The sequence below is a fragment of the Buceros rhinoceros genome, unplaced genomic scaffold, assembly GCF_000710305.1.
Source record: "Buceros rhinoceros silvestris isolate BGI_N320 unplaced genomic scaffold, ASM71030v1 scaffold241, whole genome shotgun sequence".
NCBI classification, from domain to species: domain Eukaryota; kingdom Metazoa; phylum Chordata; class Aves; order Bucerotiformes; family Bucerotidae; genus Buceros; species Buceros rhinoceros.
Genome location: NW_010393464.1, coordinates 77,669 through 99,981, shown reverse-complemented (window position 1 = coordinate 99,981; position 22,313 = coordinate 77,669). Strand labels below are relative to the sequence as shown.

At 41.9% G+C, this 22,313-nt stretch overlaps 1 protein-coding gene across 1 annotated transcript in view; it reads right to left on the bottom strand.

Annotated features, from left to right (window-relative positions):
• The window catches only part of CALD1 (caldesmon 1), a 96,189-nt gene extending 74,883 nt beyond the window's left edge, over nucleotides 1–21,306 (bottom strand). The window contains exon 1 of the mRNA XM_010144843.1: nucleotides 21,196–21,306. Coding sequence (XP_010143145.1) covers nucleotides 21,196–21,266 — 71 coding nt within the window. The 5' untranslated portion in view covers nucleotides 21,267–21,306. The remainder of the gene's footprint in view (nucleotides 1–21,195) is intronic.
• Nucleotides 21,307–22,313: the final 1,007 nt, after the last annotated feature.

Genomic DNA, 22,313 nt, shown 5'->3' with positions numbered 1-22,313 from the left:
GGACAGTGTAGTTCAGCATAAACCTTTTTTTTTCCTTTTTTTTTTTTTTTTTTTTTTTTGTGTGTGTGTGTGTCTGTGGGTTTTTTGGGTTTTTTTTGTCCAGCAGTAACTCAAGTATTGGTACAAGTAGCAGCTCTCACAAACTTGCCAAAAAAGTGGAATACTTTCTGTGGGAGTATAAAATAGATTGGCCACTGTTATTCTATCAAGCGCATTAGTTCCATGTGCAAAAGAAATAAAGTGCTCATTCATTACCCAATTTGCGGTGACAGCCTAGTGAGATATCTCGTTTACATTCTGATAGCCCCATGAAATGAGCTGAATTCCCACATAGCCACAAAAGGCCGAAGTTAGCATTTTCCTTAAAAAAAAAATAAAATAAACTAAAGTCTGCTTCTGGAGCACATTGGCTGTAACCTTGAACCTTAAAGGAAATGAGAGAGAGAAAGAAAGAGCAAGGCACGCATCATAAGAAGGGGTGGGGAAAAGCTAATGGCACCAGGAATGGAAAATGTGGGCATTAAAAGAATTTCCTATTCTAAACAATGTGCAAAGTTAAAAATACCTTCTCCTGAGATTATCCTCAGCATAAATACTCTCAATGGCTATTTATAGCTGTCTGGTAGCCTATGACAAAGATTTTTATTCCAACAAAGGAGCTGTATATGAATGCAGGACCTGTTTTAAGAAGTGTTAAAATGGAAAATAAACCACTCTTGCATCAGCAAGCCGTATTGATTCCTGTTTCCAGTGCAGTCTAAACACGCCTTTCCTGAAAGCTGACAACTGAGCATTAAGCACTGAAGGAAAGGAAGAAAAAGAAAAACCCTTGGTATATTTATCACAACCTGAATACCCATTGTCATAAAGACCAACACCCGAGCACCTACAAGGTGAGGTGCTGAGCTGAAATAGATTGTGGAAGTTGCTCAGGACCTTCATAGCGCTCAGGGACTCTGAGCAAGAGCCCAGAGCTGGAATTGCCTGGCACAACCCAGGGAGGGACTGCACAGGGGACCCAGCATGACACAGGCTCTGAGGGTACAGTCCTGCACCACTGGGAAACCACCCAGGGCAGAGTCATGCAGAATAGTTTGCCAGCAAATCATCTTACAGGAGATTCTTTAAAAGACTATTATTTTTCCTTGTATGTTCTTCTACTTCCAAACCTTTTCACTAGGATTGGTCATTGGGGGTGGGGGCTGAGAATTATGTAGAATATGTTTAATTTGGAAGAAAACAGAACCCACTAAGGTGAATATGGCCATGTAAAAGTAAGGATGGCTCACTTGGAGGTCATTGACCCCAGTCTTGAGAGTCATCAGTGTTTTTGATGTTCAAAACAGAATGGGAATAGAGAAGAAGGAAAGGGTAGGGATCACATGTAGAGCTTGAAAGAAAGGGGTCTGATCACTCCCAATACTTGCCCAGATATATTCTTATTGTTATGGTTGCCTTTATCTTCGAATTAGCAAAAAAAGAAATCAAAGCAATTTGTGAATACGCTTTGAAATCCGTGGAAGGCTTTCCTGAGATCCCTCATCATATGAGATTGCAGGTACTGCTGGTATGCTTTTTAGGGCAGGGTACAACTTGTGATATGAATGGGGAAAGGGACCTGTACCCCCACTGCCTGTACACGATAAAGTGCAGGTATCCCATTAGACGGGTCTAACAGGGTGACCAACAGCCCACTTTAACTTGCCCCAGGAACAACATGCTTTCTTTTTATCTCCTGGTCTCAGGCAAACAGTTGCATCTTGGGATGCAAAGGTAGGTGAAAGACATCCTGCTTTGTCCCTTTTCAGATTTCCCTGTAAAGCTTGTCTTCCAGTGCAGTCACTGTGCCTGGGTTGCATATGCTAATGATGTCGCAGTTAATTAGCTGAGTTGTGACTACAGTTAGTGTTATTTGTAATTGCCTGACTGCATGTTCTGCCACTTCCCCATCCATCAGCAAAGTACACCCTGTGTTAATTAAGACTGCAAGAATTTTGGAACAGGAGTCTTTCTTTTCACTGCATATATGTAAGAGACTTTGCAGAACAGTTCTGATCATGAAGTTAAGTATATTTTTCAGCTCAGCTTTGGTTTGGCTCCTTCAATTCAAGTTAAGATTTGAATTAAAAAGACCTTAAAGTAATGATTTGGACTGAGTTGCAGTTCAAGAAAAGAATAACAGCTTAAACTAGTTTTGAGTTCACATTCAGTTTAAATCTTTGGTGATGGTTTCTAATTTGTGACCCCAGATAGTACTGAAACACCGCTGATTTGAAGTTAAGTACATCTAGCAGCAAAAGAGAAGTTGCTAAGTACAATTTAACTGATGCAGAGGAGAAAAGCCAAGCAGCAAAGAAATTCATGTTGTAGCAGTGCAGGTTTCACAGTGATAAAATCAGTCCCTGTGCCCTTTACCAGAAAAGGCATTTTGCTCTGCTTCCGAGCCCTCTCGGGACACACGGTTCAGAGCTCAGTACGAGGATAGAAGGGCTCTGCCCTTACTTCTTAATGAAACAATTCACCACTTCAGAGAGTGTTCTTCACCTGGAGTAAACCAGAGCTGCTCATTGTCACCTTGAGGCAAGGTAGATCTTTCTCTCCTCCCCAATTTCATTTGTAAAAAAGGGTTTAGGATAAACTTTTCCAGTTTTCATCACTCTTTTCCAGCTCCCCGTTACCAAAAGCTTCTATCAATACAGGTTTTCATGAAAAAAACAAGCTTACAAGCATTTCATCTACTTTTTTGTAAGGACAAAATCAATAAGAATTTTGCCCATAGAAGGAATAACAAACAGGAACCTTTGACTGCCTGAATGATAATATTCTCTTCACTTGCATGCAACTCTCCATGGAAGCAGAATTAAGTTAGCAGAGCAAAATAAGCCATTTTGAGACTTGGAATTTTAATGGTAGTTTAATCTGTTGCACACAGTTTAGCGACGTAATGAGAAGCCTATAAACCACACAAGTGCTACAGATTGACATCCACATTTCAGTCATACTATATGGTTTTAGACACAGCAACAACCATAGCTGGGTAGTACAGTACATTCTGTTCTACCAATGGCAACTCAACAGCATCATCTACATCTGACTCTCATTCTTTCTGGTATCCAGTATTATGGCTTTTGGAACAGGATAATAACTATTATCCCACCCCCTTCCAAATTCTGTGGTCAGCAGCTCACTACTCCTAGTGTATTTAATTGATAAATAATGGGGAGTGGGGCTAAGGAGAAGGAAGTCTAGCAAATGGATTTGAATTACATAAATGACTTTGGTTTTGTTTTCCTGAAAGTCTTAATTTATTATCTGTTCACATTGTACAGGCTCAACTGCCACATTATCTTCCCCCACATAAACAGGGTTGCAGGCAGTTCTGTGTCTTTTGAGACTCATACCACTCTTGATTAAAAGGTGAAGTTGCATTTGCCTTAGTGTATGAGATAGATCCCCAAAATACAGCTTGCAAGAGAACTGCAGAGCAGGCTGCATTGTAAGAAAGCTCACAGCTGATTTCTGCCTTAGAGAGACAATGTGGTCCTGTGGCTGAGACATGGCTTCTATACCCAGGCCTGCCATTAAATGATTAAAGATGGAACTTGAGGTAAGATGTTACAACAGCCTAAACCCGTGATGACAAAGGCACGTTACAAGAAACAGGGACATGGTGCTGGTTTAAGAAAAAAAAAGAAAAACGAAAAAAAAGAAAAAGATAACTATATGGAAAAAAAAATTAATCTGATACGGCCATAGTTGCTATCCCAGATGGTGAATCCAGTTCACAAATGGCAGAAAAGTACCTTTAATCAAAGGGTCTGGTATTGCTTCTGTCCTGTTTTCTGATTGCTTTCCGAAGAACATCAGCATCGTATTTGTTAGTGTTGGCCAGAACAAGTCTCCAGATGTCTTCCATGTCCTTTTCTCATGCAGGCGCTCAGCAACACATTCAAGTACCCTACCCACTGACCGTTCAAGATGTGGCTCTAAATCTTGCACAGGCATTTGAAAGACTCTTCCTTCCACCCTTAAATGAAAGTTACACCAGGTGAAATCCCACAAAATCCAGTGGAAAAGGGATACGAGGAGGTGGTATTACTCCTCTTCAACTTCTGGAAGTATATACTGAATTAAGAAGAGAGCTGCTCCGCTAAAACCCTACAGGCCACGTAAAAACCATTTATCTGATGCTCACACCATCTCAGTGCCAGCTACCCAGCAGCTGACAAGTCCAGTATTACCAGGCTGTCAGCCTAATCATCATCCTTCCCGGCCAGGGGAAATCATCAACATACGCACTGCAGTATCTCCGTATCAACATCCAAGAATCAACAGTGAGTGGCAGAGATAAACGCAAAGGCTCCATATTCAGTTTTCCACACAATAAAACATACATAGAGTTCCTATTAAATGTACTCAACAGAGGTGGGCCAACCGTCAATCTAACGACCCTCAAACTTATAGAGGAGGGATCTTGAAGCCTAGTGCCGAAGCTGCTTTTCATGGCTTCTGCTTCTAAATACTGTGGTCCTGGATGATTTCTACATCATTCTCCAAATTCTGCAGCTGTAGCTTGGCAAAGATCTAATAAACAAATAGGCAACTAAAAAGGGTTCACACGTCCCCTCTGGCAGGTTTTTGGCTGTGCCACTGAGTCTCTCTTCACTCCCTGGTAGCAAAATTAAAGCACTACCACATTACACCGATGATGCAGGAATATATACCTTTAGTAATTAACTCACAAGATCTTGCATGCTCTAGTTATGGGGATAACAAAGCAGCTTATATTATGAGAGGCGCTACAGTGCTAAAGGAAGGAGTAAAAAAATCATTAAAACGGTATTACTATTCCCAACAGAAGGAATCATCTTCAGCTACCTTTTAAGCAGTCTCCTCTGGCCAAATTTCTTTATGTTTATACCTTTATGCTTACATCCTTATTTCATCTAATTAAGTACTCAAGGTTTAAAGAGTCTGAATTCTAACTAGCAAAGAGATTATCCTATTTACAAAGTCTTCATTTTAAACCCCTTCTCCAACTCTGTTTATCTTGCCCTGCAGAAGAGCAAATTGAAGGCACTGTAGGAGTGGACCATGGACCCACAATCCATCCCCTGTAAAAGCTGACGGTTCACACGATAGTAGCTTACATGTACAAAAGCGTGTTTCGTATCAAAAGGGTTTTACAAACTATAGAGATACACAAGTCTAGCAAAAGGCAGTTACTTCTGAGTAAAAAGTGGCAGCCTTCAAAATGATGCACTCCAGCAGGACAAGCAGACATTTTAGATGAGAACACTCAATGTTGCCCATAAAAATGACACATTCTTTACCTCAAAGCCGAGAATACCTCAACATTTACCATTTGTAATCCAAATAAAGACAACATGCAGAATATTTTTATTAAAAACAATTGTCTTGAATACAAATGGCCCGATTTACAATATGTTGGGTAGCTGCCGGATGTAGATAGAAAATGAACACATGCTGTAAATTCAGTGCTTGGTAATTAGGAAAATGTGCATGTTTTCCAAGTCTGCTTCTCTGTAGGTAGGACGAAAGGGCAACATTATGTCATTTCCCTTTGCGTAGGACTCCCTATTGACTTCCATAAAGAATTTGGCTCAAAAAACTGATGACAGGGTACAGCCCAAGTTGAGGGAAGAACAACCAATAAATAAAGAAAGACGGGTTGGTGATGGAAAAGTCATTCCTCATCACCAAGACATCTTACCAACATTTTCTTCCAACACTATAATGAGGACAGGACAGATGATCTCTGCTCTCAGTTATACCAATCCTTAAATCCAGATTAAATGCTAAATGTGCACAACCACTGAAGACAGGATTCAGACTGAAATGAGTGAAAGCAAGCCCTAAAATGCTGAATGCGACATAACATGGCACAGCTACGAAGGTATAACACAGACTGTTAAATGGGTCCTCTGAGTTTAGCTGGAGGCCAACCACTTCCCTCTAGATCTATCCTACTTCAAAACACTTTCATTAATAATTGTTTCTATTTCAAAATTCTTCTGTTATCAGCAAGCATTGACAAGAGCTTAAAAGCTTTCATCGACTGAACTGCATGTTTTGTGATCTCACTCCACTTCTGTGTATTTATGCTTTTATCTCCTTAAAGCAAGATACTACATTCAGCAAAACCATGCAGACAGCAGACTGAGAAGTCACATTCTGTTCAAAGCCAGCATAACAAACAATACTACCCCAGAAAAGTTATTTACACCAAAGAGCAAATTATCACCTGAAGAGTTGAAACAATTTTAAGCACTAAGTTTGTGTGGGGAAAGATTTCTCTTAAGCCACCACAATTAGAACTTTAAAATGTTTAGGACTTTTAAGTTTATTCTGAAATAACATGTTTTTGTGACTTCTCTAATAGCTCAGCCACATAATTTTGTGGTTAAGTAATGAAAAAAATGCTTTCATTTGAGTTAAAAAAAAATAAAAACCCAAAAACTTTCCTGGCTTGTATCAGAAATAGTGTGGCCCATGGGAGAAGGGAAGTGATCATTCCCCTGAACTCAGCACTGGTGAGGCTGCACCTCAAATACAGTGTCAAGTTTTGGGCTCCTCTCTACGAGAAGGACACTGAGGTGCAGGAGCATGTCCAAAGAAGGGTAACAAAGCTGGTGAAGGGTCTAGAGAACAAGTCTTACCAGGAGCAGCAGAGGGAATTGGGCTTGCTTAGCCTGGAGAAAAGGAGCCTAAGGGGAGAACTTAGCACTCTGCACAACTACCTGAAAGGATGTGGTAGCAAGTTAAGGGTCAATCTGTCCTCCCAAGTAACAAATGATAGGACAAGAGGAAATGGGTTCAAGTTGTGCCAGGGGAGGTTGAGGCTGGATATTAGGAAAAATTAGGAAAGGGTTGTAAAGCATTGGAATGGGCTGCTCAGGGAAGTGGTGGAGTCCCTATCCCTGGAGGCTTTTAAAAGACATGTGGATGTGGTGCTCAGTGACATGGTTTAGTGGTGGACTTGGCTGTGTTGGGTTAGCGGTTGGACTCAATCTTAAAGATCTTTTCCAACTTAAACAATTCAATGATTCTCTGGTTCTGTAACCACAAGCATGCAAGACCTGTAATGATACCAAAGTCGGTACATCAGGATCTCATTGTACGTATGATGAGAGCACAATAGATGAAATCAGAATGAAGCCAACAAAGCAACAGTGAAACAGGTGAAGAAAATCAGTCTTTTAAGATGTGAGTCACCAAAACAACACCTTCAAGTATTGCTCTTTTATCAAACAGTGTCAGAGCTGGTGACACTGGTAAAGTCTTTCATTGTCTTCATGGTTTATTAGGTACTGTGTTAGTCCATCTGACAATAATCAGTAAATGAAAAATTAGATTAGACCCATTGATTATGCCTAAACATTTCTGGTTTGCTTTGAAGATGTATTTTCTTCATCCAGTTTATGTATATGCTGTATATATATTCAAGCCTGACAAAACATGAGATTTTCATTACCCAGTAGGGAGTTTTCTCATATTACATTAATCATATTATGTTAATCACTAATATATTCCTTCTCTTTGTAATATAAAAGAATGAACAATTTTGGTGAGAAGACTATAGCCCTGAAGGAACTTTTGCAACCCTTCAGTATAAGAAGGTGATTACATGCTAATGAGAGAAAAGACTCACTATCTCATACAAGAGAGCAGGGGAAGAGGGGTGGAGGGTGGGGAGAGGAAGGGGGAGGGAGAATCAAATCTTTTCCTTAAACAAATCCAATTTTTGTGGCATTTTGTGCATTTTTGTGGCATTTCAGCACAGACAACCCCTCCAGCCATCATAACTCACTGGTCTGAAAAGGTCGTCAGTACTCTATCCCATTTTGTGGGGAAAATGAAAAGCTGAATTCATGAGCATGACATAAAAATTTGCCCTTGATATTGCTGTGGGATGACCTGAACCCTGAAGATCTACTGAGGACTTTGTTAGGAGCATTTTTTACAAAATGTCAGCCTAGCAGATACACACATATTCTATATGTGGTATTCACAGCTACATCCTGCAGCTACAGTGAGCAAGCACTAGCATCAATACAAAATACACGGCACTTCATGCTCTGCTTTTTTTCCACTTCTTTCTACATTTCCACACCCAGCTATTTCTTTCTCCTCCTTCTCAGAAGAGGCTGAACATGTGGCACCAGACACATGATGCCGGAGCTCAGAAAGTAAGCTGCAGTGGGAAGCACTTTGTTATCCATGTTGCTGACCTTCAGAGGAATACCCCACTGCCCAAGTTGGACCATAAAAGGAATTCATGTGTAGCCAGTGTTTAGAGAAGCCATCTCCTTGTCTTTCCCAGCTATGGCACTGCCTTATTAAGACACTGAAGTAATAGCTGCTGGAGAATCTCAGGAATGTTCTGAGTAACAGCACCCAGAAAAAGCTCATCCTTTTTTACGGGCTGAAGATGAACTTGAAAAAGCTGTGAAGGATGTTCAGCTTAGCAGTTGCAAGCTAGTAAAACTCACCTGTCCTAAAGAAACTTCAGTCATGCCATTCCTGTGGAAATATACATTACTATTTTTTCTTTTCAATCTGGCCATAGAGATTTTCTGCATGGGAAGAAGGTAGAAAACCAGTCTGGATGTTGAGAGCTTACTCTCAAGGGATGGCATTGCATGACATACAAATGTGACATATATATAATCACTACAATCACTTCATGAGGGGACATAAGGACAAAAATCATCTGTATATCAGATAATCAGAAGGACTTTCCTCTCCAGTCTCCTCTGTGCTCTGGTCCTCTCAGAAGAAGAGCACTAAGTGGGAAGAGTGGAGTCAGTCTTTTGTGGCCATTAACTTTCTAACTGTACGCATTTGTGTGAAAGTCTGACAGCTAGTTTTTGTCAAAAAAATTTTTGAATTCTCATAAAGGCCACAAACAAATCTATGAGGGTTTTTTTTTCACCCAAAGGTCCATTTCACTACGAGCCATTTATACCACCTCCTTCCTTTTCTCTGTTCAAAAACACAGATGGAAAAAGTTTTATTCTTTATATTAAGGAAGCATCCTTAATATCACCCCTGTATCTTTCTCAGCACTCTATTATAACAATGCCTTTCAATAATACCAAGGATTGATACACAAAGTATCTCACTTTCTTCTTATCACTAGAGGGCTGGCCATTTTATAAACAAAGCCAGCTTGCTCCTGTAAGCACCCTCTGCTTGCTGAAGTCAGAAATTTGCTCAAACGTACCCATACACCCAACCCAAAAAGACCTATTTCTGAGAATTAAGCTATTACACATAGGAACTCCTCTTGTTGTAAGAAGTTGCCTGTCTTGTGAACAAGTGTGTGCGCTCTCAGTAACTCCTGCAGCTCTTTTCTCACTTTAAAAGTGACGTTGCTCAGATTTTTCTTTTAGTCTCTCTCTCTCTCTCTCTTCATCTTTGCAGGATGCTCCTTCAAAACAGCTAAATGTAATAGAGCTATTGCAAGAATCCAGCCGTCGGACAAGAAATAGCTGTAGCCAGTTGCTGGCTCTGCAGTGGCTTGCAGTGAGTCCCTGAGTTCTCATGTTACAACATGTAACGCAATGGGATTGAAGGTGGGTCAGCCTCTGAGCTTCCCTGGCTATTATCTCTTGTTCCACCCAAGTCTCCACAAAGCCATGTTAAAAACAGAAACAAGTAGGCAGGATTTGTGTGGAAAATGAAGGTCAACAGAGATTCCTTATCCAGAAGCCCAGCACTAATGAATGCACCTCACCACAGACACAAAGACCTTGTCAGTAGACAGAAGTTGCAGAAGTTTACCTCAAATTTGTTTTGAAAGCAAGTGCATTAAATCTATGCAAACCTCCCAATCCAAATGCAAACAGGCTTACCTTCCCATACTGTTTAACGATAAGATACCTCCCTTGCAAGAGGCTCAGCTGACAAGCAGTAAATTGAGTAATGGTAGTTTGGTTACTTTCCACTGTGTGCACTTAATTGTCTTAAAAATTTGCCATGACATACATCAGGTTTAAATCATAAAAAGAGGGCTCACAAGAGAAGGGAGCACTTGCTCGAGTGAATGAGTTTAAACATCAGTAGAGAAGACGCTTTCTCTGCTGGTAGAAGAGGGAAGTACTAGAAAGGAGAAAACTTAACAAAACCTTCGAAGAAGCCCTGCTTTTGAGTACCGGTTTTTAGCACCACTCTCATGGCTTCCGCACAAGAACGCAGTCTGCCTAGATGATAACCTCTTGCCATTGCAGTCCTTGTTGACTTAAAAAACATCCATACTGAATATGGGTCATGAACTACCTTAAAGGAATCCAAGGCATGTTTTCAACAAATGTCAGAGAAAAAAATAAAACCTGAATAAGTACTTTTTTCAAAAAACAAAGACAGTCACAGCTAACTGTTGAGTTACAGCCTTCCCTTGATTTTCTATACCAGCATGACAAAATTGCTGGCCTTTTTTCAACAGATTATCCAGCTAAGACTATTAATAAGCAAGTTTATTTAGTCCAACCAACAGGTGTTGCCTCAAAGGGGAGAAAAACATCTATTTATATTTTCTGAATGTCAGCTAGTATGAGGCCAACCATTAACCGTCAAATACACTAACAACTGGTTTATACTTTCCAGCAAATGAAAAGGAAAGCATCCTGCTTAGTTTTCCACTTCCCATCACCTTTGTTGCTTCACAGGAAGAGAAGTGCTCAGCTGCAAGGCTGACACACCTACTGCTCCTTCTCATTTGTAGCTGTATCACTTCTGTTAACCCGACCCTCCAGTCACGCTGTATGCCATCATCCCTGGGGGACTGGGCTGTCACCAGACTTCTTTTCTAAAGGGCAGTTGCCCACTGACCTGATTTCTGGGCAGGAATATTTCTTCAGTTATGCGCTGATGAATTATGTTGCCCAAGAAGCACAGACACCTGAAGTCTCCTTTCATGATACAAAAGACCTTGATCACACAAGGACAATCTGCTGGCGAGGACATTTTTCTTTGTTTAACATGATCTAATAAGTAGGTTATGATGAGAGAAATAAAGCTGCTTATAAACATTTACCTTCAGTAATTAAAGCTTTGTTTAAAGGCACAAAGCCAAAAATGCAGGAGCTAAATGATGAAATGAGATGCTTATGCAAGTTGAAATCAGTTTGGAGTTTCCTTTGCAAATCACATTTTTCCTCTATAGTTCTTTGAACTGAGTTGTGAGAGGGTAACTTTGCCGAGGCTGCCAGCAATTTGATAGTGTTTACATACTATGCTTGTTCGTGTGTGAAACTTGTTAGCATTTGACTTTATTTAATCTATTATCCCTGCAAACAAATTTGCCTCGGCTTTTTAAAGGGAAATCTAATCTTCTGATTATCTGATTCGGTTTCCGATATTAGATCATAAGGATGTTAGTAATGTGGAAACTCAGACTGAGAAGCAGATGCTTCTAGAAATCCACTTGCTAAACTCATTTTCATGTCACTCTTTAAAGAGTCTCACAGGAGGGTAATAACTGCAGTTTCTATCACGCCTAATAACTTTTTCCACTCTGAGCCCAGAATGCCGTGAAGAATAGTGACATAATTAAGCAACGAGTTTAACAATGTTCTTATTCACTAAAAATAAGGCATTTCAATGTAACGACTAAGAGATCATACTCATCCAAGACTGAAATTGTGCAGTTTTAGGGGCTGCTTTATTTACAGTCTTCTGTTTAGAGCAAAAGAGCAAATTAAACACCACCAAGGCTCTCCTTCTGCAACAGCCTCCACTCAACACCTCCTCCAGACACAACTTTGCATCACCACCTGGGCAGCGCAGTTCACACCTTGGCAGCTGGGCTCAGGACTCCTGGCTGAAGTCCAGCCCCAGGTGCAGTACCTGTAAGTAGCTGCTCAGCCTCTGGGGCCGGGGTATGGGTGCTGTGGTAAAGAGGCAGAGCAGGGCAGCCCTGCTCACTTTGCTCCTGCTTTTCCTCTTAGGCAACAGCAAGGAGGGCTGCATTAGCAATCAGCCTGTGTGGCAGGGTCAGGGGCAGTAACCAGTTGTCTGAGCACCACTGGATGACCCTCTGCCCAAAAAATTATCAAGACCCCATATGGCCTATCACAGTGGGCAGGCTGGACAAGCATGTGCAAGCTATAGAATATATTATTTCAGCTGAATATATCCATGCACAACGTATTTGCCTAAAAATGTGTTCTTAAATATTTTTTAAGATATGAGGATATTGAACTATCAGTTTCTATTGTATAGGAACAGCACATTACTCCTTTTGCTTTTCTTTAAACTAAATGAATTTGTTGCAGAGCATTGCTATTAATAATGATGGCTTTTTTTAATCTAGAGAAGAAAGGTTAATGCAGAATTTTCAGCCCATTCATTTGTAAGAACATACATTTGTGTGATGAGGTTTGCACAATCCTGTGGCCTGAGAAGGCTTTAAACAATGATCTAAATTAACCCTGCCTCTTGTGCTGGTTGTGGATATCAAGGACATGGGGAGTGACAAAGTAGCTGAGAGCTCAAACATATGCTTACTGCCTGGAAAGAAATACAGATCAACTGGTTTTATTACAAAGAGACACTGGGTTCAGAATCTAATAAGACTTAGCAATGATTCATGCAGGCTTTTCTGACACTGACTGTACAGATCAATGAAAATGGAGGATTTCCCTGCCTAAGAAAGGGTCTGACAAAAGCAGACCCAGGGACCAAGAACTGAACCTCCTTTACTCCGGGTTCTTTTGGAATGGCGTGTTTGGTCTCTGCCACATTGAGTTAACTGAAGGTAACTTACATGAAGGGCTGATGCACTTCTTGCCAAGGGACAGAAAATGCCACTGTGGAAACCGAGGTGCCGTGTCTGCCTCCAAGGGACATTACATATGTATAGTCACTGGTACCTCGTTGCTCTGTTGTGGTTAGTACAGGAAGTTTGAAGAACCTTAGGCCAATGTTCAATTAATGCAATTTTTTGCATTTCAAGCTTCTTTTGTATGAGAAAATTGTGATGGCAGATATGATTTACACCATTTGAAGGTACAATGACAGGTGCACATTGCTGCAAGAGCTCTGCAGGTTACCTAGCTTAATTGACTGCATACTGCTAATACGCACATAAGATATTAAAGAGATGTTATTTTTCAACATAAACATGACAGGACAACCGTTGAGACTTATTTGTACTATACCAGCTACATTCCTTCAGCTTCATGATTTTCTTTGTACAGTGCCTATGCTTCAGTCTAATTCTGAAAATCATGATAAAATACCATGTTGCATTACTCCTCATGCAGTGCCCTTTTAAATACGCATGCTAAGATTGTCAATAACAAGAACCAAAAGCTGTGCCTCAGTGATAAAATTTATTAGACATTTAAATAAACTCCAGTTCATCAAGGACTTTAGTCTAGATAAAGCTATTAAAAATATGATAGGAAACAGAAGGGCTGACTTCCCTTTGGCTGCAGGTGGGTTACCTGGTTATAGGCTTGGAAAGGGCGCTTTTCACCCCAAAATTTCCCAGACACCTTCATGATTCCAAAACAAACCTGACAAAGGTGAAAGATGAGGCATTTTGCCAGCTGTCTGAATGCTGGATTTGGGCTCCTCTCCTAAAAGCTCTGCTGCTGTAGTAGATATAGTACAGAGATTACAAAACGGTTTTAACATACACGTGGGATTAATATCTGAAATACCAAGGAGCTAATTTTGTTTTCTGCAGTGGGGTTAGCTCAGCAAATTTTATAACCTGTATGTCTAGCTGTTTGGAAGAACGCAGCTTCTTAAAACATTTCTTCACAAGCACTTTGATGAAAATACAATCTGCAAAAAACACAATGGCTGTAAAATTAAGTGGTAGGTTTCTACTCAGCTTTGTGCATGTTTGGTTATTTCCTCTAGGGCATCTGAAATGTTACAATAGCAAGGATTTGTCTAGTATCTACCCTCACTCCAGCGTGACAGCGGTAGGGCATGCTTCGATGAGCCACTAGGTTATGCTTTTCTGCCTGGGTTAAAAATGAGCTCCAAGAACTGCAGGAACAGCGATCAATGCAATGCAAAAGGTCAAACTCGCTTCAACAATCCAAATATGTGCTGCCAGTCTTGGAATTCAAGGTAGCTGTGAAGACAGGTTACCATCTGGAACACTGTGCCTCAACTTGTTCTCAACCCTCACACACTTCTAATCTTGTTTATTCGTTGTCTTAATATTTATCTCCTGGGCAGAAGATGTCATGTCTTGGCTCTACCAGAAGCGGAGTATTTTACGGAATGACAAGCAGAAACCCCCAAAGTATTTGGAACTTCAGCATATATGAAGTTCATAAAGAGATTTAAAAAAAAAGAAGCTCTTGTTTTAGTTGCAAAAAAAGGCTTGGACCAGAGAAGGGCAGAGCCCTCAAGAAGACAGTGGCTGAACTTTTTGGAAGTACAGTTCTGAAATAAATCGTGAATATTGGGAAATGATGTTAGGCATTTGCAGCCAGCTTCTCTTACGTTTAAACACGCAATCCTTGAAATCTTGTATTAAGAACATATTTTTCATTCCATTATACAAGCCTGAATAGAAGCAGAGTCTCTGAAAACTCTTAATAAAATGTAACCAGACATTTGGGAGCAAAACATGGGCAAGCCCTTGTGTTTCAAGAAGTAGGGGATAATTTAAAAAGGAAGCATCTATGTTCATTCCTAAACTCTTGTGGCAGTTTAACCCCAGCTGGCAACTAAGCACCATCAGCCTCTTGCTCATTTCCCTACCCTGTGGGAGGGGGAAGAGAATCAGAAGAGTAAAACTGAAAAAACTCATGGGTTGAGATAAAAGCAGTTTAATAGGTAAAGCAAAAGCTGCACATGCAAACAAAGCAAAACAAGGAAATCATTCACCACTTCCCAGTGGCAGGCAGCTGTTCAGCCATCTCCATGAAAGCAGCGCTCCACCGCAGGTACTGTAATGGTTACTTAGGAAGAAAAACACCATCACTCCAAATGTCCCCCTCTTTATTCTTCCTCCCCCAGCTTTATATACTGAGCACTGACATCATATGGTATGGAACATCCCTTTGGACAACGGGGGTCAGCTGTCCTGGTTGTGTCCTCTCCCAACTTCTTGTGCACCCCCAGCCTACTCACTGGTGGGGTGGAGTGAGAAGCAGAAAAGGCCTTGATGCTGTGTAAGCACTGCTCAGCAATAATGAAAATATTCCAGTGTTATCAACTGTTTTCAGCAGAAATCCAAAACATAGCCCCATAACAGCCACTATGAAGAAAATTAACTCTATCCCAGCCAAAACCAGAACAACTTTCTACACTCTTTAACATTTATCACTAATGCACACTCTGTACCAAAGATAACGATATTGCTGGAATGAGAAGCTGTTTCAAAAGCTATTTGTGGTCATTCAGTGTTGATCTAACAGGAACACTTACTCACCCTCACAGTCCTCACAGACAGAAGAATGGAAATTGTCCACTTTGGATGCCTGACAAGAATGACCTTTCCTTGCTTTTCTGAACAATTAAGGTTCTGTGGCATCAAATGTGTCCTGTCTTACCCATCCAGAAGATAAAAAACATGCTTCTCATGAAGTCCTAAAAAGATGTACTCTGTCTGATCCTGCTGGATTTACCTTCTTGGTGAATCAGCCCTTTGTATGTTTACCTGAGCTACATCAGCCTTAATGGGAGCAACTAGAAAAACAAAAGGCATGTTAAACGCCTTGATGGTTCTGTACTTACCTTCACAGGTCTGGACTGAAATTCACTTGGCTTCTTTCTCAGTTGTACCAAGATAAGTTTTGGGACTAACTGTGTGTCCTCTTTTAACCGAAGTTGCATTGAACAAGTCATCACTCCAGTAGGCTTTCAGCCTGGTGCAGGTTGCTGCAATCCCTGCCCTTCAAGCTGGGTTCTTTCTATGAGCATTCCCCAAACTATGCACATGAACATGAACAACACTACCTTAAAAAACTGTTGAAGTGAGAGACCAGAGAGAGTTTGTGATCGAATTGTTGGATTTTTTTTTAATTAGTTATTGATGCTGTCAGAAACCACAAAGCTTAATGGCGGTGTTTTCCTTTATGTCCTATCCACATACCCTTTTAGGTTATGTTTAATAATATCCTATTGGTCTGCAAGATGATGAGCCCATTAGTCAGGACAGCTGTGGCCCTTGTCAGGAGATCCTACAGAGCCTACAAAACAGTGTGGTGGGTTTAGAGTCTTTTTAATGACTTGTGATTTGATACTAGATAGCTACTTCTCTTGCTGTATTTTTACAACAGGATGACCAGTATCTCTCCTTCCCCATGAAATGACCTGCAGTCTCTTAAGGAAGAGCATTATGCAGGGCAAAGCTGTGGTTCTGATTTGAAATGAAGCTTCAGCTAACTGGAGACCAGTTTGTCAATGTCCTTAAGATCTTCCTGAAATCTGCAGTAGTGAAGCAATGAAGCAAACTGGACCAGCTTCCTCGTACAGTTTTTAAAAGAGCCACAACATGAGGGAGAAGTGAAAATACGTTGCTGGGGCAAAGGCAACTCATAAAATTGTGGCTTAAGTGCTAATTAGATTAACCTGAGAGCCATTCATTAGAGAGTTCAAGGGACCGATTTTTGCTTCAATTATGCTGAAGTCAAGGAAGTAGGTCTATTGTCACTACAAGAAGTATTTAACCTCAATTTTTCACTGCAGCTGCATACAGCTGTGATAGGCCGAAGTGAATCAGCTGGATATTCACAAGGCATCACCCCTCCAGACAGACAGACACACACACTCACTCTACCCAGTCCCAGGCTAAATTCTTCCAGTGTCAGTTACAACACTAAAATGACAAAACCCGATAGTTTTGTCCAAGAGAACATCTTTTACTGCCTAGGAAGAGGTACAAAGCAGCAGGTGGCATTTGTTTTTCCCTTATTGAAAGTAGACAATCCCCTGTGCTTCAATTACGTATGAGATTTCTTCCCGTCAGTTAAGTGCAACCCATTTCTGTGACGGCCCCAGCACTCCAGCACGGTATGTACCCTGTGGCTGGGAAGGCAAAGCATTCATCCAGCTTCTTCAAGGCTGCCACCAAGACTGCCTCATAAATCATCTGGTTGGAATAACTCAGGTAGGGCTTAATCCAAAACCCACTGAAATCAACAGAAAGCTTCCCACTGACTTCACCCAACTCTGGACTAGGACCTCAGGGCTTTATAGAACCACTGTCTTAGGCACAGGACTCCCTTTGCCTCTGAGGAGCAGGATAAAACTTTGGCTTTGCCGTAGAGCAGTCAGAGATCCCATCACCCAAATGGCTAGTAGGGTCTTATTTTCCCTGACCTCTCTCCTGATCAATACAAACCACGTGAAAATTATTTACCAGACTCACACAGTTAACATGGCTGTAATTTGTCCTGAGTTCCCCAGCCTATGCCTGGAAAGACTTGTTCCCCCATGAGGTACAAGGGCTGCTGGGTCCCTGGCAGCCTGAGCACATGCAATAAATCTGACAGCCTGGGAGAAAGCTGGACAAGGCCCCATATGCCTGCCGTTGGCCACATGCCCCCTAGACAGGTCTGCACTGCTACTCCAAGCATTCTTATAGGCCTCCAGAGATCCCAGACAAATAGAAATAGCAAAAAAACTCTGTTTGGACAAAATTTCTGGGTGGGTGCGGCAAGCCTGCATGGGGACTCCAGGACATGTGGGATACCCTGAAATAATAAGATCTTAAAATGCCAAAACCTCACTAACTTTCAGAGTTGGTGGCAACCTATATCTGAGTTGCCACAGCACGAACTAGTAGCCAATGCACGTGCCAGGGGTGAGTGGCACTGTTGATCTTTTAAAAGACAAAGCCAGCCTTGCCTCAGGATCAATCCTAAGTGTATCAGCCCAGAATACCAGGGTAATGCTTGCACTAAAATGCATAGAGTGCATAAGTTGCGTAAGTGGTCGGACATCAGCGGCTCCAGCATGACAGACCCTTGGGAAGCCAACAGCACATGTATCCTGACTAGCCCTCACACAGCCTCTGGTGCCTGCAGCAGAGACAATAAGGTCAAGTCAATCCCTCTTGAGCATGTGGTGCATGAGTCCATCCTGCTACCTATCTTCACCCTTCAATCTCTCTTGGGCATGGCCATCAGGTTGGCAAGATGGGCTTTCTTTGTCGCAGAAAATGGCAAAACACATCACTGCCACTGGCTGATCTAACAGCAGTTACAAATACTGCTCTTTGATATGGCTGCTTGCATTTCTAGGTTTGCTGTTCATCCTGAAGAAGCCTGAACAGTGGGAGACCTAGCAAGCGTTACAGCCTACACATAACCATCCATCTGTCCGTCTTCCAGTGGAAATGCTTACACCCAGGAGTGGTTTCCCTATAGCAAGGCTACAGCCCTCTGATGGGAGGGTGCAGGAAAATGCCCTGTGCCCAAGTAGCAGGTGCCAGCGCTCAGAGCTGGTGGAGCATGTTCAGCCTCCATGCCACTCTTTAGGACTGCACCGTTCACTTGATAGAACACCTGAAATGGTTCAGACAGAGTGAGGACTGGCAAGCAGATTGTTGTGGCTTAGGATGTGTACCCAAACAGGTTATAGTCATATTTTTAGAGGTGACGATGATCCCTAAATCCCTGAAAGTCTGAATTCACCAAAAGCAATCCAATGTGACATATTTGTTTGCTAAAAACTGCCTGAACGCTGCTGCCCTCAGCTCGATGTGAGAAATACAATGCAATGGGGACGGATACTCAGCTCCTCCTTGGCATTGTCCCTGTTGGGGCAGGTTTTGGGAGGTCCCAGCTCCCAGAGTCACAATTGAACTTGAGAATCAGGCTCTATTATTGTTAAGGCAAACCAAAAATAAAAAGGCCAGACTAAATTATTTTTAAGATCTCAAGATTTTTAAAGCTGTCTTGTGACTTTTAAGGGGTCTGAGTCATGATACTTGAATGTTTGAAGTTGGCAGCAGCAGAGGGAGTACAGCAAGATTTAGAGTACAGCAATTTATTGCTAAAAGCCTTCAAATGTGTGGGAAAGGGCACGGAGTGCTTCTGCAGCAATTTGGCAGAAAACAGAGATGTGGGCCCAAGCCCTTCCCCCACCTAGCTGCCACCGAGCTCATTTCCTCCACACAGAGGTTACCACAAAAAATCCCAGCAAAGCCACCCTAGATGTGGCAAAAACACTTCCCAAAAACAGACATGGGTGGGTGGGAAGGAGGCTGTTTCCCATGTCAGCAGAAGTCACGCTCCGGCCTGACTGCTTGACTTCACCATCACGCAGGGGCAGGCATCACCGCTGGTTTGCAGGGCTCCTTAGGGAGGATTCCTTCAAGGGACACTAGTGAGCTGCTGGCTGCAGTTTTTGCCTCCCCAGGGCTCTCATTTCCCTCTGCATGAGCAGGGACAGGAATTGGGCCCGTGCATAAAATTTCAGGTCACATGGTGATTTACGGACACACCTGAAGTTGGGGGGTGAGGGCGGAGTCCGTTATCCCCAAACCCCTGTGACTGTCACTGCCTCCACAAGACAGCCATGCTGCACCGCTGATGCCCAGACCACACCCCAGCCTCTGCACACTCATGTAAGAGCTTGGATGTCTTCACGGGGAAGTTCAAGTGACAGTTTTCCGTAGTAGAAAACACCTCCCAAACTACACTCCCCAGCATCTGCCACAGGCCACCCAGGGCCTCTATTAGCAACAAATCCTAAAGATTCAGCCTTTCCTAAAAAAGATTCTCTTAAAGCAGAAGTATACTAGAAGTCTATAAATAGCATGTGCTATACCATGCACGAGCACAGGCTCCTGCAATCCCTCCCACACTGCCCAGTAATAACATATTGCCCCAGTCCTGGGGGGAAACATTCTGCAGCAAGAAGGCTGTTCAGCACCATGTCACATTTGCTCCTCTGCCTTTTGGGGACGTCACCAACCAGGCTACCAATGCGTTTTGCAAAGGGAGGCTGCTGCCTTCTTTCTCTTAGGGCACCACATGGCTTCACATGGAGCAGGCAATACTGCTGCTTTCCAGAGCTCACAGCTTCAGCTTATAGCCTGACAAGAGCTCACATACCCAAGTGTTGCACGGCAACACTTCCTTCAGAAAGAAAGGCAGCTATTTCATCTCATTTACCTGGAATTTCCTCCCCAGGTATCATCAGCTTGCATCAGAGGGCCCCTACTAAGGCAGGGCCTTAGTAAAAAGCTCAAAGCAGGCATACAAAATGTATTTGGTATTGCATTCTGCTAACTCCCATTTAAAACTGCTCTGAAAATGCACCTAGAGCATTCAGAACCCAAAACACCACGGTTTTGTCAGCACAAGGAAAAGACCAGAAACAAAAATGAAGTCCTTGTTCAAAATTAAATGCAAAAATAAAAACAAAATGTGCTTAAACCTGGATTCCTTTTTTTAAAAAAAAAATCACTGCAGTGTTAATAAACTACATCAAATCTTTATATCAGATAAGACATTACAGAAGTAAATGGAATCTGGCTTTCTTCCTGCTTATTCCAGTGTGAACCATGGGGAATTACATTAAAGCAAAAGGCACTGTACAGGTGCAAAATGGGGTAACTTAACGAAATTACATTCTCAGTATTTTCATACTGCTCCTTTCATCATACCCTCGTCAAGTTCCGTTCTTATTTGCACCAAAGTAAATCTGTAATAACTAATAGCAAATGCCGCTCTTGTTGCCCACGTAAAGTGGCTGTAAATGAATAAAAAGCAACAGGCAGTAGAAATACAGCAGCACTTGCACAGTAATGGCAACCAATTCACAGACGTGCTATGCTGCATATACCAAGCGCATCTCAGCTTTCAATTATGTGTTTTAGCTCTGCGTCTCAAAAGACAAAGACAAGCCCTTCTGCACAGCCCTCCCTCGTGAGTGAGTGGCATCTGAGTATGAGTTTTCCTACCAATAATTTCGGGTGGCTGTAGTCCACCTTTACTGTTTACATTTATACATATAACAAAATAACTGGATGTCAGGGCATTTGCAACAGCCTACAGGAGTTAGAAACTAGACAACCCTGACGTCCAGCCTCTCCCACAACTTTAACTAATGCTAGTTTAGGGCACATGTCATTAGCAAGGACTCTGGTTAGCTACAGCGTACTTTGGACTTTAAGGCAGAAATCCTCAAAGCCACTGCTAATCAAAGGCAAGCCACCGGCACCATTTTCCACATGTAATACCTCACCTCTCTGCTTCAAGACGCATTTCCTCACGCTTTTGCCTCCTGAGTTCTCTGCGGCGTTCAAAGTCATCCATGGTGGGTGTTCAAGATTTCAGAGCTCTGGAAAGATCCGAATCTAAAAAGGAGATGACCACTCAGATGAGAGAGAAAACACAATGTTTAACCGACTGAGTCCGTTTAGTCCTATTTTGCTTTCTTAACTTCGATGTCACTATTTTCTTTTTCCATCAGAAAAATTAACTTCCTCAGTATTATTGAGATAAACAAGGTTAATGAAATGCCTTCTAGGATAAACATAGCCCATGTCTGCTGGTTAAAATTAAATCAACATGCTTTAAGTAAGGACCGTATACATCTGCTAGCCGCAGACTAGCTGTTTGTAACATCACAGGTCTTTTCTACAAACAAAAGCAACAATTCAGTAGGATTTTAAATCTAAGCTTCCAGTTTTTTACTGGAAGCAGTAAAAACACTGCACAAGAGATTTCTTATTTTCTTCAGTTGCACAGATAATTAAAAGCTTTTCAAAAGTCAGTCCTTGTCTCTCCGTTCCCACCCCCCACTTCAAAAATAAGGGAAAAGGAAGGGGAAAGAAGAGAAAATGAGAAAAGATAAAAATAAGAGAAAAAGAAAAGGAAAATAAGCTGCAGCTTTTAACTACCACCCAGGAGGAGCCAAACTATGTAAAAACCCTGCTCAAAGAACCAAAAGTAGCAATATTTTTTTTTTGTAGTTCAAATCCACGCATTTTCCCCATGCCCTACCTTCTTTATGATTTAGTCCATGAAATATTTTCCCCTTTACAGTTCTTCATATACAAAGACTTTCCAGCCTGGGTTTATATCCCATCAAGCGGAGTATTACAGAATTCCCCTGCAGCCCCCAAACCAAAAATGACTACCAGAAAAGGGAAAGCTGTTCTCTTTTTGTCCCTGCTTTGTTTACAGAGCTGTCAGTGGTTAGTTAAACTCTGCCTGGAATCTGGCATTTAAGGCCTGCTCTAAGATTGCTTCCTGTGCAGGGCTGGAGGCCTCAGCTTCCTCTGCAATCCTAGCCTAGGCGCTGGACTCAAGAGGATTTCCAACACCCCCACCCCACCCCTCCCCCCCCACCAACACACA